This window comes from Carlito syrichta, unplaced genomic scaffold (genome assembly GCF_000164805.1).
Source record: "Carlito syrichta isolate Samal-C Ts95f unplaced genomic scaffold, Tarsius_syrichta-2.0.1 Scaffold296483, whole genome shotgun sequence".
NCBI lineage: Eukaryota > Metazoa > Chordata > Mammalia > Primates > Tarsiidae > Carlito > Carlito syrichta.
This window is the reverse complement of record NW_007240579.1, coordinates 4209-17354: the sequence shown is the minus strand read 5'-3', so window position 1 is coordinate 17354 and position 13146 is coordinate 4209. Positions and strand designations below refer to the sequence as shown.

General features: G+C 36.7%; 1 protein-coding gene across 1 annotated transcript in view; it reads left to right on the top strand.

The window, feature by feature from the left end:
* Positions 1-8613, top strand: part of LOC103256788 (coiled-coil domain-containing protein 129-like) — a gene marked incomplete at its 3' end in the record, with an annotated part of 32615 nt that extends 24002 nt beyond the window's left edge. Inside the window, exons 5-6 of the mRNA XM_008054550.2 lie at positions 2895-3457; positions 8556-8613. Of these exons, the coding sequence (XP_008052741.2) occupies positions 2895-3457; positions 8556-8613 (621 nt within the window). The remainder of the gene's footprint in view (positions 1-2894; positions 3458-8555) is intronic.
* Positions 8614-13146: the final 4533 nt, after the last annotated feature.

The following is a 13146-nucleotide window of genomic DNA, read 5'->3' as shown; positions in this document are numbered from 1 at the left end:
AAGGATCCCTCTGGTGGCCATCCAACCCTGAAAGAGGGCCAATCTATTTCACAGAATGTACAGAGCTTTCTCTGAGACAATTTGACACCATAACAATCTCCACAGAAACATTTGACAGAGTTCTTAAGCATACAATAAAGAGTGGTATTCTTACTTTGGTTTCCACCCATTTTCTCCCCCTAGCAGACGGCAAGCACACACAAATGAGGAAACGGGGATATGGGAAACAGCTGCTTTGTCCTCCTCCAGTCGTACCCCTTGTAGAGATATTTCAGACACCTCTTAGCAATTGGCAGGTTGGCCCCAACCCAGACCAACCCTATGATGGGATTGGGGCCGCCCTCAGCTGTATGATGTCGTCACTGGCTTAGATCAGGACTTAACACTCACTTTGGCCCATTGGCCAGGTCAGAACCCTTCCACTCTCCATCTCATTCACGTGCAATCACACAGCACATTCTCCAATCCTAGGAGTCAATGAGTTTGTCATGAGACAGTGTTTCCTTCCACTGCCTTTCAGTCCTTTCTGTCAGACTGGAGACTACTGGTAGACTAGGAGGTGATCAAGCTCCCCTTCTGCCATCTGCTGGCAGGTCTAAGCAAAGGCCCTTGTTCTTACCCTTTCCATTGGGTGTTTTTCCTCATGCCAGTTCCTGCACCTCTTTTGGGTCCCTGTTGTGCTCTCGAGATCTGAATCTTGGTGTGCTGGGTGGAGTATCTCTCCTATGGATCAAAAGGTCCACTGCCCGCCAGGTGAGATTGCCTCTCTCATTGCTCTGGGGATACCCCAATGACAAAGGAGGTGGAACACACAGTCTCCAAACTGTTTCCCAACCAGTGCACCAAAAAATGTTGCAGGAAAACAGAGAGACTGTGACACTGAGGCTTTCTTAGGAAGCAGCACTTTATTAGTGCCGGCACAACTCAGTGGGCTAATGCTCCAAGGCTGAACCACCTGGAGAAAGAGGAGAGGGGTTTTATATGTTAGTTTAGGTAAGGGAGGGGGTGAGGTTATGGCTATACATTTTTCTTTGGAATTTGGAAAGTTGTATTTAACAAAACCAGATTTTCAAAGAACAAATTGTTTCCAGGATATACATGACAAGCAGGGGTTGTAAACTAATAACTTCACAAAGAGAGAATGCAGGGTAAGGTTGTGAATTGATTACTATCTTGTACTTACAGGAAAGTGGCTTGTGGCTATTTGGTTTTCTCATGTCCTATATCTAGCAGGTTTGGAGCTTGCAGGTTGATTTTTTAAAAGAAATAACTTTAACTGTTTTTAGCCCCTCTCTGCCACATTATAAGTTGAGAGGCTGGTTAATTTTAAAGGGCAAATGGATTTTCACATTAATGACTATCTTTCCTTGAAAGACTAAGGATAATATATTTTCTTCCTGAGTTTTGCACATTTATAATCATTATTTTAACAGCTGATACTCATATGGCATTTTGCTTTTACAGAACTGCTTTGATGCTCAAGTTATGGAACTTGCCTGGTGTAATAAAACCAGATATCCACATTGAGTATACAGCAATAGAAATAAATGTTTTACTGTAGGGTGCCAAGCAAGGAGGACCAAGCAGCTAAAATACTCAAATCCTGGTCTCCCCAATGGTTTGTAGGCAAGGACTTTTAAAGGTAGAGATAAATTTCAAAAAACCAAAGTTAAAGGCAAAATGATAACTCAATACATGGAAGTTACACATCAATTTAAGCTCAAAAGGGTGGGATATCTTTAAACGGGTTTACAGGTGGTGGTAGGTGGATTCAAAGATTTTCTGATTTGCAGTTGATTAAGGAAGAGAAGCTTCATTTAACACTCTGTAGTCAGTAGAAAAATGTTAACTGACTGGGGCACAGGGGTGACTTTTTCAGCCTTTCAGCAAGAGACTTAGAAAAAGGAAGGTAGTTAATTTAATTCCCCTTTATCTAAGGTCTCTGTACCAATGCATCTGTTCTGTGGGGTTTCTCAGTGGATGTCCAAAGCTCTGCGTGACAATTCAGGGACATATGTTAAGATATTATCTTTAGTTTCTACATGGAAAACAAAGATCTCTGGAACTTTAACTTTCTTGGCTATTGTTTTAGGCAAGTATTACTTGTCTAACAAGTTACTCATTAATTTTGGGAGCTAGCTAGGTGCCTTGGATTTCCCTTGAAGAAACTTAAGAATTGCCCTTTGTTTCCATGCTTTGAGTCTGCAAGCCCCTAAAAAAATGACCCCTGCTCTGTCTCACTCACAACAGATGTGAAAGATACATAAAACAGATCCTATTCCATAGGTGAAGGAACCAGTCATTTACTATGTGCGTGGCATAGGCTGAGCACAATATATCTACTAATTCATTTCCTCTAAGGTCAAACTTCCAGTTATTGTTAGACCTAGGATTTGATCAAGGCCTCTGACTCCATATACCATGATCTTTCCACACTCTCAGTTGATAGTATAGATGGAGATGATGGAAGTGATGATGAGGATATCCACCCCATTAAGCTGTGGAAGAACACTCAGGTCACCTCATGCTGATAGAGCTAGGTCCACTCTTTTACATATAGTTTACTCCACGTTAGTATATAGATTCACCCATACCTACAGTTTTTAATGATTAACAAATAAAAATTATAGGCAGATATGAATCTATTTAGTTATACATTTTCAACAAAATATACAAACTCTTTACTTTCTCTATAACACAGCAATATATAATCATGTAGGGGGTCATCACCATTTAGCAATGGTATATGCTGAGAAAAACTTGAGTTTTAAGAGCCTAATATTCTTTCTATCTTGAAAAGTCATGTGTTAACCAACCCTTCAGTTTTTACTATGCTAATGCAGTTTCACTGCAAACACTCAGTCTGGAAATTTTGTGTTTCTTGTGTTGTCCAGGCCGTTTCCAGCAGCTGGAAATCCTGGACCATGTGACCAATGCCTTCTCATCTTTGCTGAATGATGTTAGCATCCTACAAAGCAAAGCTGAAGAGAAGGTTGGAGGAGAGAGTGTGCAAAGAACCTCAGTGAATGGGGCCAAAGAACATAGAATGGGTAAACTTTTAAGGAGAACTTCAAAACAGAACATCAGGAGGGTCTGTAACCCAGAAGCATCAAAGTCCTTCCAAATGAAGAATGAATCTTTCATCCCCTGTGCAGGGGAATGTGGAGCAGAGTTGCCAACAACCTCAATCAATCACAACCAAACCCATTTGTCTCCTGTGATAGAGCATCAGTCTCTTCAGGCCTGTGATAACTTGACAACTTGTCATCCTCCCCGAGCTCTTCTGGGCAAGCAATGGCCTTGCTCATCCATGCTGGCCAAGCATGCTCCTTCTTCCTGTGTGTCTGAAGGGTCAGCAAAGGATAGAACTCAGAAGGAGACCTCACTTCAGGCTAACAAGTTCAAGATCTTGTCTCGTCTTGCGGGTAAAGGACCAGACTCCTTTGAGATGGAAGAGGTGAGTGTTGCACTAACATACTTAATCTCCTAAGGGAAATAGCCTACACCACGGCATTCCTTGCCTTCCAGCCCTTATTTAACCACTCCATCTTTCAACCACTCAACATTACATCTAATGACTCCAACTCAGTTTACACCAAGACATTTAAAATCATTTTAGTTGCTTAAGTTAGAAATAACTAGTATGAAACTAGTCCTTGCTTTCTCCTATTCTCCTATTTATTTCCTCTTTCTTGCTCACAGTTGAATCCATGTGTCTGAGTTTGCTTTTGCTCAGTGTTTTATGATGCAACTCAGTATGCTGTTATCTGCTCTCTAACTTTCCATGTTTCACCTTCTTCCAGGGTCAGTTCAACTACTTCCCACTCAGTGAAATGCCCTGACCATTCCTCTTCTGTGTTCTGCTGGCTTTGGCAGAGAGAGCTCATTATGTTAGAGACTGAGCATGTGTCAGTGTCATCTCCTCCTGTTAGACCCTCACCGTTTTGAGGATTGGAGGTCCCCCACAGTGCGTAATGCAAAGCATTGGAGAAAGCAGTGGGGATTTGGGTTTGGTTTTGATTTAGGGGGCTAGTATGTTGTTTATTTGCTTGCTTTGGAATTTATCGATTTTTACATAGCTTGACTCTCATTTCACACACATTCTTTGCTCCTTCATCCCCACCTTCATTCATTCACATTAGTTTGCACCCACTTTTAGATTACATTGCCATCTGTATTTTTCTGTTTTTTTAAAAAATACATATACATGTCCATTCATTTCTCTATTCATAATGGCAACTAGGATTGGAAGTTAACCTGTTGATAACTCTGCTATTTAATGTAATTATAACGAAGTCATAAGAAAGGAAGAGTAAGGCGTTTTCTCTCCTTTTATCTAAACTATCCAAAAGTAAGGCAGAATATTTACATGCAAATTCTAAGGTGGGGTCACCTCTCCAGGAAGTTCTCTGTGTGCTAGGCACAGAAATGATAACAGAATCTGCCTTGAAGGGAGCTACAGAGAAGTGGCAGGAATGGTCACAGAAACCATAACATGGTAGGGACAGAAAGCCCTACAGGTAGACCTTTTGTCACAATGTAGACATGTTTTGGGGTGTTCTGGGAGAAAGTTAAAGCATTCTAAACCAGCTCAGGGAATGACAGGATCAAGACACCTGTATGAAGTAAGGTTTAACCATAATCATTAAAGAATAGGATTTGGACAGGCGAATATGCCTGTTGGTAGCTCTCGCCACTCCACAAAGATATAAAAATTGCCTTAAAATATGTAGATGTTAATGATTTTAACAGTTATGTATGTATATGTATGTATGTTCATGTATGCACATGCTTTATACAAAAAAATTAAAGAATCTGTATTTAAATAGTAGCATCAAAATGAATAAAAATTGTAAAAGGAGAGAAGAAAACAAATCTTTGCTCAAGTGTCCTGATTTGAGATTAAACTGAGGCAGTACTAAAAAGAGGGTTTTTCTCCCCAATCTTGCAAAGATTATTTAATTACCAAACTAATAGCTAAATTACTGCAAAGAATGTCAAGTCAATCTGTTATTTGCTGGGAACCAAACAAGTTTTGTCAAACTCCAAGCCGTTGTTAAGCCTCATCAGTCTCTACTGCCCCTTAAGTTTCTTCTTCGAATTAGACTGCTTCAGAGGAAGGTAGTGATCATTATAAGCCATGTATAAGTGAGAGTACAGGGATAGGGAAATATCAAACTCCACATAAAGAAATAAGAAAAGGCCGGACTTGGTGGCTCAGCCTGTAATCCCAGCACTTTGGGAGGCGAGTGGATTGTCTGAGCCCGTGGGTTTGAGACCAGCCCAGGCAACTTGGTGAGACCTCGTCTCTACAATAAAAATAAAATAAGCCAGGCATGATAGCGCACACCTGTAGCTCCGGCTACTTGGAAGGTTGAGGCAGAAGGATTGCCAGAGCCCAGCAGATGTCACTGCACTCCAGCCTGGGTGACGGAGTGAGATTCCAACTCAAAAAAAGAAAAAAGAATGTCTGTTCTTTCGCAGGATATTTATGGATATTAATTTTTTCTTTTTTTCTTTTTTTTTCAGATGAGTGAAATCTTTTAATTTGTTGAGAGTTGACAGGCTGACAGTTGCTCAAACATTTATTTTTTTCACTCTTCACTGACACTCAGATTTTTTTAATTGCAGTTATTCAAGAAAAACTGGACATTAGTATGTATTTGAGAGGAGGGGAGGGAAGGACACAGACATCAAAATAAAAAAAAAATTTATTTGGCACATAGTAGGTACTCAGTAAATATGTGTGACATTAGAAAATTAACATTAAAATAATTTGATAGTATTAATTCAATCTAAGGGTGGTTTTCATTAAAAAACAGAATATTCTGTCCAATTCATAGCCACCGACTTTGTTTATGGTGTTTCTTTAATATTTTCCATGATTTGTCTGTGTATGAGAGAGGCTGTATATGTATATAAGGCAGAGATAGCCCTTAAAATGATGTAAAAGAAACTCATTACTTGAATTTCATTTTTATAAATAGTGTATATAAAATATTACATTCTCACTGGAGAAAAAAATATTTGTTTCACTCAATACCAGTGGGTAAGTAAATGAAGCCTGGGTAGATTGCAACTTAAACAAGAGCCAATGCCAGATTTAATATTTATTTTTCAATGGCAAATGTAAAAATCTAATTATAAGAAATGAAAAATATGTGTGAAACTGGCAGGTTTTCATGGCATTTAAAACATGAGCCAATGTACTTAAATATCTAGCTATTAGAATTTCAAGTATGATTGGCCAAATTTTACCTCCAGATCAATCTGTGAAGCTTTCCCTAAAGCCTTACTAAAGGCTCAATTTGGAAATATTTAGCTTATTTCTCAAAAGTATGATTTTGACAAAATTATGAGATTTTCCAATGCAAAAACCAACATATTTTTGTGTTTAATTTTACTTAGTAAAATTGAGTCCACGCCTTTCTTTTTTAAATTCCCAAACACATTAAGTGAATTTAATACTTGTGAAACTTGTGCAATTGTAAACATAAGGAAGGATACTTCTTCATTTCTTCAAATTCGTAAAAATCTTTGTCCCTCCCTCCTGTTTGCATATAAGCATCCCATTCCCTAGAAGTCATATATGAGAACACTATCTCCACTATTAAACAATGCCATTCAGCATCTTGATGGTTGGGGAGGATGTTTCAAAAGTTTTAAGTTTGACTCAGGTGAAATTTCCCAGGGATACATCTGATTTCCATTTTAAATTGCTGGGATTTTTTTTTTTTAAATAGACAAATGCATACTTCACATTGCACTAAGGGTGTTTTTCTACAAGATAATGATCATAGAAAAACGCCTTTCTTACTATACTTGAACATTTATATGATGCACTCAAAAAAATCAATAAAAAGTAATGCTAAAAAGTATGTCTAATTAATTACAAATGTAAAGTAACTTCTTTGAAAAAAGAGAAAGGATTAGAAAGAGGGAATAAATATTTCTTCTTATTACATTGTTGAGTTATATCTTCATAGTCCTGAGTTTACTCCTGGATTAAACATACCTTTTTGGCCATATGTACCACTGCTGGGGGGAAGTGGCTCATGCCTATAATCCCAGCACTTTGGGAAGCTGAGGTGTGAGGATTCCTGAGCCCACAGGTTCGAGAACAGCCTGGGCAACTTGGCGAGACCCCATCTCTACAATAAATTAAAAAATTAGCTGGGTGTGGTAGTGCGTGCCTGAAGTTCCAGCTACGTGGAAAGCTGAGGCAATAGGATTGCCTGAACCCAGTAAGTTGAGGCTGCGGTGGCCATGAGCATGCCACTGCACACCAGCCTGGCGACAGAGTGAGACTTCAACTCAAAAAAACAAAAAGAAACAAAAAACCTTGTGTCCTTTGATTAATCTTTCAATATTCAGACATCAATTCCAAATAAATGATATGACATATAGAATAGATTTATGTACAAGTATATTCACTTCAGCATTATTTCCAATTGCAAAATTAAAAAAAAAAAAATTTCAACAGTGGAAGAACTGCTAAATAAACTAAGGTACCTTTCAAGTGTAACCTATCATGCAGACATTAAAGATGATGTTTCCAAATAAATGTTATGGTTTGGGAAAAAAGATCCCCCTTCAAATTTTTGAGTGAGGTCAGTGCAGTGCCTCACACTTTTAATCTCAGTATTTTGGGAGTCCGAGGCAGGAGGATTGCTTGACCTTGGGAGTTTAAGACCAGTCTGGGCAACATAGTGAGACCTCGTCTCTACAAAAGATCAAAGAAATCAACCGGGAATGGTTTCACATGTCTGTAATTCCCAGCTATTGAGGAAGCTGAGGCAGAAGAACTACTTGAGCCCAGGAAGTGGAGGCTGCAGTAAGCCATGATTAATGCTACTGCACTTCAGCAAAAAAATTTGACTATATGACTATCCAGAATATAAACTTGAAAATAAATACTCCAAAATATTAATAGTAACTGTTTTTATTTACCGTCTTTATATTTTTCTATGTATCACATTTCTATAGTAAGCTGTATTACTATTTTAAGGTAATATTTATTATTTTGTTTTAATAATAACTTTATTCTCATTAATACAGTGGGGGTATTTATTCATTTCTTGAAAGTATTTTAATAATAAATTTTGCTCCATCAATTTGGAAATTTAATTTTTAAAGAATCTCTCTAAGTACTATATAAAACTGAGTTTTCTGTATTACGCTTCATAAACTTATCAAGCTACAGTTAACTTGCTTTCTCCAAGTATACTTAAAGTTTTTTGGAAGCAAAAAAAAATCTAGAATAATAATATTCTTATTATTTAAATTGACTTCGAATGCACATCTTCCAGAAGGAGCCTTGATCCTCCCACCCAGATGTGATCTACCCTTCTCTTGAACTTTAAAAATTCTTTGAATCTTTATCATTGTATACTGCCCCTTCCTCTCTTTGCAGCAGACGTTAAGTTATTTGAGTTCAGGAATGCATGTTTATCTCTCTTATCCATTGCCAGTAGACACTCATTATGTGTTGATTAAAAGAAATGAATCTATTATGAAAAAGTTTCTAATGAGATTGATGCATTTTGTTGTCTTAGGTCCAGAGCTTTGAAGAAGAGACTGGTAATCCTCTTGACATGACTTCAGAAACTGTAGGTAAGAATTCATCAGACCATTTCATCAATGGTCTTTCAGGAAAAGAATGCAAATAATGAGTACTTAACTTTTTAAATATGTATAGGGCTTAAATTATCTCCAGGAGATGCCGTATATTTATGCATCTGAGATGTTAAAAACCTGTTAGCAACACAAATGTATGTATAAATTTTAAAATACCGCAGAAATGTTCAGTGTCTCCAGGGCTAATGGAATATATGACTTGTCTGACACTCTCTATGATCTGACTACCATAGTGGAACATATTTTACATAAGACTGATACTGACTGGGTGAATACTTTCTCGCTCCTACTGCCACCTGCTTTGTGTTACCACAGGCCATATCATTTTATGTGACCTCAGTTTTTCCATCTGTGAAAAAGAAATAAGTGCAGATAATTTTAAGTTCTCTGCCAACCCTTACATTCTAAATTTTGTGTGACCTTACATTTAAACTCTTAATAGATGCAAGTTGCCTAGATGTAGCTTTCCAAATCATCTCTTAGAATGATGCTATATCATCCTAGACAACAGAGAAGGGAGTCTTTCTCTACTCCTGGTTCTTGTTCTTTCATTCAACCATCATTGTGATTCAGTATTTCCATGATCCCTGTAAGGGAGCTAGAAATAGGCAGGATTAGTCCTGCAAAATAGAGCAGATGAAGCCAGTGCATTTCCTGGAAGAAAATATGCAAATTTTTAATTTAATTTAGTGTGGTGTCAAACACATCTTTTTCATTACAAAGTGTATGTATGGGTCTCATTTTCCTAAATGCTGTTTAGAAATTATGAATTAGTAATTATAGGGTCCTGCTGATTACATAAATTGTTATCCTGCTCTTCTAAGTAATTACCACATAACCTGCATTGAGGTTTATAAGACAAAAATAAGCATCTGTTTTCCATCTAATTGAATGCTTCTCAATGGAGCTGGAGGTCCCCTTGCCAATAGCAACTGCCTTCCTTGACATTCTATTAAGAGGTCTATTGACATCATGTAAGACCTTCCAATCATCCCAAAAAATTATTTGTGAAGTTAGGCAAAAATTACCAATTTACATTTAATCTCAAATAGAGAGAGCAGAGCAATGTAGGTAAAGATTAGCCTAATGGAGAAAAACTGAATTATAGTACGACAAATGCAGTTTTCATTTCAGTATGTTCAAAAGTAATGATGTTAACCTAAAAAAGGGACTGAGGACAAATAAGTAAAACTAATCCAATTAATAGGAGAAAGGGGAAATTCTCATATATAAATAATCACTATGAGAAATATATACATGAATTTTTTTCCTCAAAGTTCTAAAGATTACTTCATTTGAAAGATGAAGATACATAGACTGTTTTGATCAAAATGTTGTGGTGTTGTGCTGGCTTTAGAACATAGCCCTTAACTTACCTGGCTACTTTCTGGTTCTTGGGATATCTCCTCTTGAAATACTCCCTCTGGGAACCCAGGCCCCATGTTGTGAGAAGCCCAAGTGATATAGTGATGCTACTTGTAGATACTCTGGTAGACAGCACTAAACGAGCTGCCATGTGAAAAAGCCATCTTATTAATCATGAGAGATAATAAATTGTTCCTTTAAGCCACACATATATATACAAGTAGACAAGGCACATGACGAACTCTCCAAATACCTTTAAAATTTACTTAAAAGCCAATTTTAAGACTGTAATTCCTCTACTCATGCACAATACTCTGCATATTAGCAAAAGGCAAGCAAACAAACAAAAAACCCACATGTTTAAGAAGTTCCTAATTGAATTTGAGAAAACTGACTTCTTACAGAAGATGGGGACTCTAGGCTACAAATATACTACTATATACATTCTTAGCCCCTGAACAATAAATTATCATTAAAACAACAGATAATATTTTTAAAAGATAATATATAAAAGTGCTATTTAAAAGGAGAAGGGGATCTATCATTTATATCCCAGAAGCTTGAAGGAATTTGTGTGAGACATATTGTGGATGGCATTGTAGGCAATTCTAGAAGAAGAACCTACCCAGGGATTAAAAAGATGGATCTACTTTAGAAACATAACAACATTTAAGGTAATAATTTCCAAAAGAATCTCACTTAACTATTAAACTGGACAAAGTATGTCTTTCTTGTCGCCTTATAAAATGAGTAAACACAGAAAAGCTACCACAACAAATTTAGCAGTTCAAAATCAGAGGTTATTCAGAAGAAATGCCCACCAGAATGACCACAAAGAAGCATTAGAAAACCTTGAGAGTAAATTCTCTTAGGGAGACCTGTGAGGATATTGCATCTACTGAGGGAACAATCTCCAATGAGTAAAGATTTCTTTCAGATAAAATATACAATATCTGATTCTGTTTCTGATCGTGGCTAAGTAACTCCTAATGAGTCAAACCGTCCACAGATAATAACTGTAAACTCTGGACAAAATATCTTAAAAACTCCTATGTAAAGGTACTGAAGATCGACCAAAAGCAAACAAATAGCGGAGGGAGTTTGAACACTGGGAAAAAAGAAATGGCGTTGGGTGAGTGTCCTGTTTTTTAAAAGTCTTTTAACCTGAGGGTAGGTTCCAGTGGACACTATACTAAAACTCTAATAGGAAACAGCAATCTTACTAGCTAAAAAACCAAAACAAAAACAGTTTGAAGCAATGGTAGCAGCTGAAAGAGAGAAATTCCCAGAAAAGAGAAAACTAGAGAGGAATATCCTCAAGTTTTGGGTATAAAATCTCTCCAAATCTGTAGCCAAATCTTGAACTAAACATGCATCAAAAAGACTTTAATGATCTAAGATAAGATTAAAAGACATGAACTGAGCTTTCCACTTGGAGTTTGATTCCAGTCAGGTTTCCTGCCTCCTTAAACAACATATCATTTGCAATGTCCAGGCACGATAAAAATGTACTGGACACATTGAAGAAAAAAATAATACTAATCCATGCTTAAGAAAAAAAGGCAAATAATGAAGATAAACTATGAGAAAACCCAGATTTTGGAATCAGTATTTTAGAGATGCTATTATAATCATGTTGAAGGATGTAAAAAGAATTATGCTCACAATAAATGAGGGGAAAGGAAATCTCAAAAGTAAAATGAATTATAATAGAGAATTAAATGGAAATTCTAAAAATAATAACCATAATTGCCAAAATTCAAAATTCATTGAATGGCTTAACATCATATTGGAAATGATAAAAGAAAGATGTGGTGAACTTTAATATATATTTGTAGGGATTATCCAACAATTTATAGATCTGAAAAAAGATTCTAAAATTAAATGAAAGAACTATTTGAATTCCAACATGTGTAACAACATCAAGGTCATCTATACATGCAACTGCAGTCTAATAAGGAAAGGGATAGAGAAAATATGGCAGAGAAAAATATTTGGAGAAATAATAGTGGAAAATTTCCCTAATTTGCTCAAAGATTTACAGGCAATGTTATGATCAAAGTGATAGAAATCAAGTAAGAGAAAATGTTTAAATCAGGCACAGAAAAATTACATTGAATATAGGGAAATAAATATTTGAATGGCAGAAGTCTTCTCATTAGAAACAGCAGAGATCAGAAGACATTAACTATGAGCCAGGATCATATATGTAGTGAAAGTATCCTTCAGGAATGAAGAAAAAATAAAGATATTTCCAATAAAACAAACTAAGGTAACTTATTACCAGCACACCTTGAGAGTCAGACCCTATTAATGCAGAAAAATGACTGAAAAGTAAGAGATGTGTGAGAAGCTATTTAAAAAGTACATGGAAGAAGAAAAATAAATGAATATAATTTTTAAAATGTCAAAGAAGACAGAACCAAGAGATATTACATAGATGTAACAAGTAGTTGGAGTTGGGCCCTTTCTGTCATAAGTTTTGACTGAGCTTCTAAAGAAAAAAACAGATATCAAATACAAAGTTGATGTGTGACAAACCTATATATGCAGCTTTTCTAAGGAATTTGTAGGAACTATTTCCACAAGTCTTGACCTTTTCAGCCCTTCATGTATATACAGAGGGGATAAATTGCAGAAAAAGGGAAGAGATGGATGAAAAGATTTCACTGGAAAACACTTTCCCTGCTGGGCGACCCCATTTCACTCTATGGAGGAAGAATGAGGATGCTAACGTTCAACCCCAAACAGTAAAAGCCCTTCAAGGAAATCACTCACAGAACAGATTTATTGCATTTAACAAATACACAGTGTGGGGGGTACTGTTCTACATGTTTCACATGCTTTACTTCATTTAATCCTTAAAACTTATGATGTAGGCACTATTATTAGTACTAATTGTTAAATCTGAAAACTGAAACACAGAGAGGTTAAATAACCTGCTCAGTCTTGCAGAGAGTAAAGGATGATGCCAGGTTTCGAATGCAGCCTGGCTGTACTATGCCTCTGGGAAATAACTCCCCTGTAGCTGGGAAGCACTTGGCTCCTCCCGTACAGAACATAAATACAGACTGTAGAATAGATTGTGACTCCAGGTCCAGAACTTTGGAGAGCAAGAGAAGAGCTGATCGCCATATTTTGTCA